Source organism: Nanorana parkeri, unplaced genomic scaffold (assembly GCF_000935625.1).
Source record: "Nanorana parkeri isolate BGI_ZX_2015 unplaced genomic scaffold, ASM93562v1 scaffold1416, whole genome shotgun sequence".
NCBI classification, from domain to species: Eukaryota; Metazoa; Chordata; class Amphibia; order Anura; family Dicroglossidae; genus Nanorana; species Nanorana parkeri.
The window spans coordinates 91,982-95,860 of NW_017307684.1; the positions used below are offsets into that span (position 1 = coordinate 91,982).

At 38.4% G+C, this 3,879-nt stretch overlaps 1 protein-coding gene across 2 annotated transcripts in view; it reads left to right on the forward strand.

The window, feature by feature from the left end:
* Nucleotides 1–2,089: 2,089 nt before the first annotated feature.
* Nucleotides 2,090–3,879, forward strand: part of LOC108798153 (chloride channel protein C-like) — a 103,101-nt gene continuing 101,311 nt past the window's right edge. For both annotated transcript variants that reach the window (XM_018569883.1, XM_018569884.1), the window contains exons 1-2: nt 2,090–2,430; nt 3,435–3,564. In XM_018569883.1, the coding sequence (XP_018425385.1) occupies nt 2,252–2,430; nt 3,435–3,564 (309 nt within the window). In that variant the 5' untranslated portion in view covers nt 2,090–2,251. The remainder of the gene's footprint in view (nt 2,431–3,434; nt 3,565–3,879) is intronic.

Consider the following 3,879-nt stretch of genomic DNA (forward strand, 5'->3'; position numbering starts at 1 on the left):
TGGAAACACTGACTTTTATATGAAGGGGGCTGGCACATTGGCAAAACCCCTTGATTGGCCCCTGAAGCCACCTGACCACAATTCAGGTACCAGAAAGTGCATTATTGGTAATGGTTATGCTATGGCAGTGAATGATCTCAATAGTTCAATTTTCTCAGACTGCGAACTCATGGTCGACTCAAACTCGAAGCTCATCCCTATTGACTAGTAATGTTAGACATTTTGCCAGTTCACACAGCTGTCCATTTTCAGAATGAATATCCCTCTCCGGTGCTGTTCCCACCACACTGACTTGTCTACACACAGAACCAACACTCAAAGCCATGCGTGTCAGCTTATTTAACTTTTCATTAAGCTTCACAAGGCAATCTGACTGTGTAACACAGTATCTGACCTCACACATGCTGTCTAAAGCCAATACATTTGTCTGAATCAGTGTATCACATACACAGTGAATAAAATATACATTTCTTTGCTTTGTCACACTGCTTTCAGACTGCTCATATCTTTTTAAAAATCTTTAAAAAGTGATCTCATACAGGGCTATATCAACGCTATTTAAGCCCAACTCTATCCAACATGGTTATTTCATTTTGGATAAGGCAGGGGTAGATCCTATGTTTTTGCCCCATAGCTCTGTGTAGTTAGGCTTTAAAAGAACTTATGGAAACATTGGTGGCCTGGCTGTCTCTGAGATGCAGAACTGGAACAAACATGCAGATCAAGAAAGTAAGAATTATGTCAGAACTCCTAATCTGCCTACTTGTTGCACAAGTAACATAGAAACTACTGAACAGAATGGCTGATCTAACACCTGGGTAAAAGATGTGTGGTCCATGTGTTTCTATATTTTTTAAACTATACAAAAAGTTGTCAAATTAAATGGGGAGAGATGTTAAAACTAGGGTTGCCCAGATACCAAGTACAGTACTCGATACAAGTACAAGTACTTTGAGCTCCAAGACTACACTAGAGAAAAATTCTACAATTAGGAGGCAGCTGTCATTTGTAAGGAACAAACTGAGCTCCAGGGATTTGTACATCTCTGTTTTAATGTACGATTTAGTTTTTATAAATATAAATAAAGGGATGTACAGATACCAGTTTTGCGAGTACTGGTACTTGCTGAGTACTTAAAAAGTACGAGTGCTGATACATTTTTGTTTATTATCGTGTGACAGTTTTTCTAAAACAATACAGACTAATGATTTCAGGACAGTGGTGGAGCGCCAGAGCCCGGTCCCAGCTGCAACCACTACAACCCTGATAGTTCTCATGAAAATGCCAAGTATCTGCACTGGTACTCGAAAAGTATCTGTGCATTGTGTGTCGGTGACAGATGGTGTTGAAATCTCCCCACCCCTACAGTATTTAGATATGGTAATTCCAGTTTAACTTTTTTATGCCACATGAACCAGTTATCCTCTCTGTCCAAGATGTGCAACTCTCTATCCTCAGAAGAATGTCTCCGATACAATCTCTAACCCAGCAATTTGACAGTTCACGCTCTGTAACTCGAACATTTTACACATGTCCAGACTTCATGGTACCAAGGAATAGGAGTTTGTAATTCGAACAAACTTTCACAGACCCCTTCTTGATCTTGGACAATAAACATCTGCCTTGACACATTCCATGGTGACTGCATTAGGACGACTAAGTTACCTGTGTGGCTCTAAATGCTGGGGTATGTTCTCTACATTAATTAAAACTGAGAAAGCGGCTTTGGTGAATAGTGAATTATCTTCATACATTACAAAACCAATCCAGCTGGATGGGACTAACTACTACTAGGCATTGCATGACCTGAATAAATGAGAACCTTCACAGATACGTATCTTACTCGTTCACACTTGGGCTAAACCAATTTTTTGGCATTTGAAGGACTTATTCTGGAAATAAAAGTACTATATCATGAATCAATTTCATGAAGTTATTAGAAATGCTGAAAGAATGTGGGCAGATTTTAAATACAAAGTTTATGTCAAGGTATCCATCCTGTAATCCACTAATTATCCTGTAATTACTATTTTATCTTCAAATGTATAAAAGCCTGACTATTATAAAACAAAAGCGGCCAATCCCAACACTTAACTTGTGTTCATAACACGGCAAAAGAGCTAATTAGTCTCTGCTTCACTGATGACTTTGAGGCATATACTGATTTCTGTTTCTCTATGAAGTTTTGCTAGCTTGGTCAAGACTAATATAGAGGGTATTCCCTAGAAATAGCATATGAAAACTGGAGATTATGTCTTTGAAATCCAGCAGGAAAGAAAAGGCTGAGGAAGTAGAAGATGGGAATAATCACAGCGATTCCGTTAACGTGTACCACCAGAAAAAGGAGCTTCCAGCAACACATGAAAGCCTGGACTATCTACCTTCACACAGTGAAGTCTATAAGACATGGCTGCAAGAAAATCCACACAGGTAATATAGATGTTAATCTAAATGTTGATTCTTGTGGCCTTAAAGTGACACTAAACACAGGTGTTAATCCTTAAAAATGCATTCAAGTACCTTAACTATTGCATACAAAAATGTCTCTCATTTGTGCATTATATAGCTATAGATCCTCACATCATATCTGCATTGGTGCTGGCATGGTACTTCTTCCAGGAAAGGGGCTACTTTTGTTCCCCATGGTCCCTGTGTGTGTTGTAAAGTAGCCGTGAATCCAAGCTCGCTCCCGTGATAAACTATAATTTCAATACAAATTACTAAACTAAACGGGAGATTGTAGTCCATCATGGGAGCGAGCTTGGAGTGGTGGCTACTTTACAACACACACAGGGACCATAGGGAAGAAAACTAGCCACCCTCCAGAAGGAAGGACAGTGTCAGTGTCAGCACCAATTCAGAGATGATTTGAGGATCTACAGCTGAGTGATACACAAATAAGGTACAGTTTTGTTAATAGTTAAGCTACGTAAATGCATTTTTAAGATTTATCTTTTTTTAATTAAACTATTCTTTAGTTTAGTGTCACTTTTAGAAACTGCTAGTAGGCACCTACCCTACATATATAATTGTTTCTGAATGCTTTAAGTCACTCCTGTCTAGAAAACCTCATTTAGAATAGCAACAGGCTCATTAAAATGTAACATTGAATATTTTCTTTCTGATTCAGCTTTGTACATTACTGTAAATATACAGCATGTGTCTACTATATCAAATAGTGTGACTGTTTCTTTGTGTTATATACTGTACACCAAAAAAGGTCTATCTTTAATAGTGTAGTAGCACTGATTGGAGGCTGTGTGCTGCCTAAATAAATGTATCTGTCCATGTATGGTTAGGATTTTTTCTGATGCACATCAAGCAGCTGTTCAGCTGTTTTTGAATTGGTTACTCTAACACTTATTTTCATTTTAAATCAGTGCAACCCACTTGTAGACACATAGGTAATCAATAAACTTTTCACACTCTAACAGATCAGACTGGGATCGCTGGCTGATGATGGCATTAATTGGAGTTGTGGTGGGCATATTGGGATTCTTAATGCATCAAATTATTGACACTCTTTTTGAAAGGAAGTGGGAGCTTGTTGAACACTATATCAAGGTGAGTGGATATAATTAACTCAGAACTCTATTTTTCCCCAACATAAGTCCCTGGGTTTATCACTTCTATGTAAGGTTGTTTAACATTACATTTATACTGGGGTGCTGTGACTTTATTGAGTGTATACATTGAAAAATAATTCCTTATCTCCAGTTTATGAGGTCCTAGACCGCAGGGCCTGCTTGTCCCCTACTACCTCCATGTGCATGTCTGCCTCTCACTTTACACCTCTCTCTCATTGTAGTATATTTTTGTGTGGTGAATGGAGTATCTAGCTTTTATTGAAACTATGTGGTGTGCGTGTGTGTGTGTGGG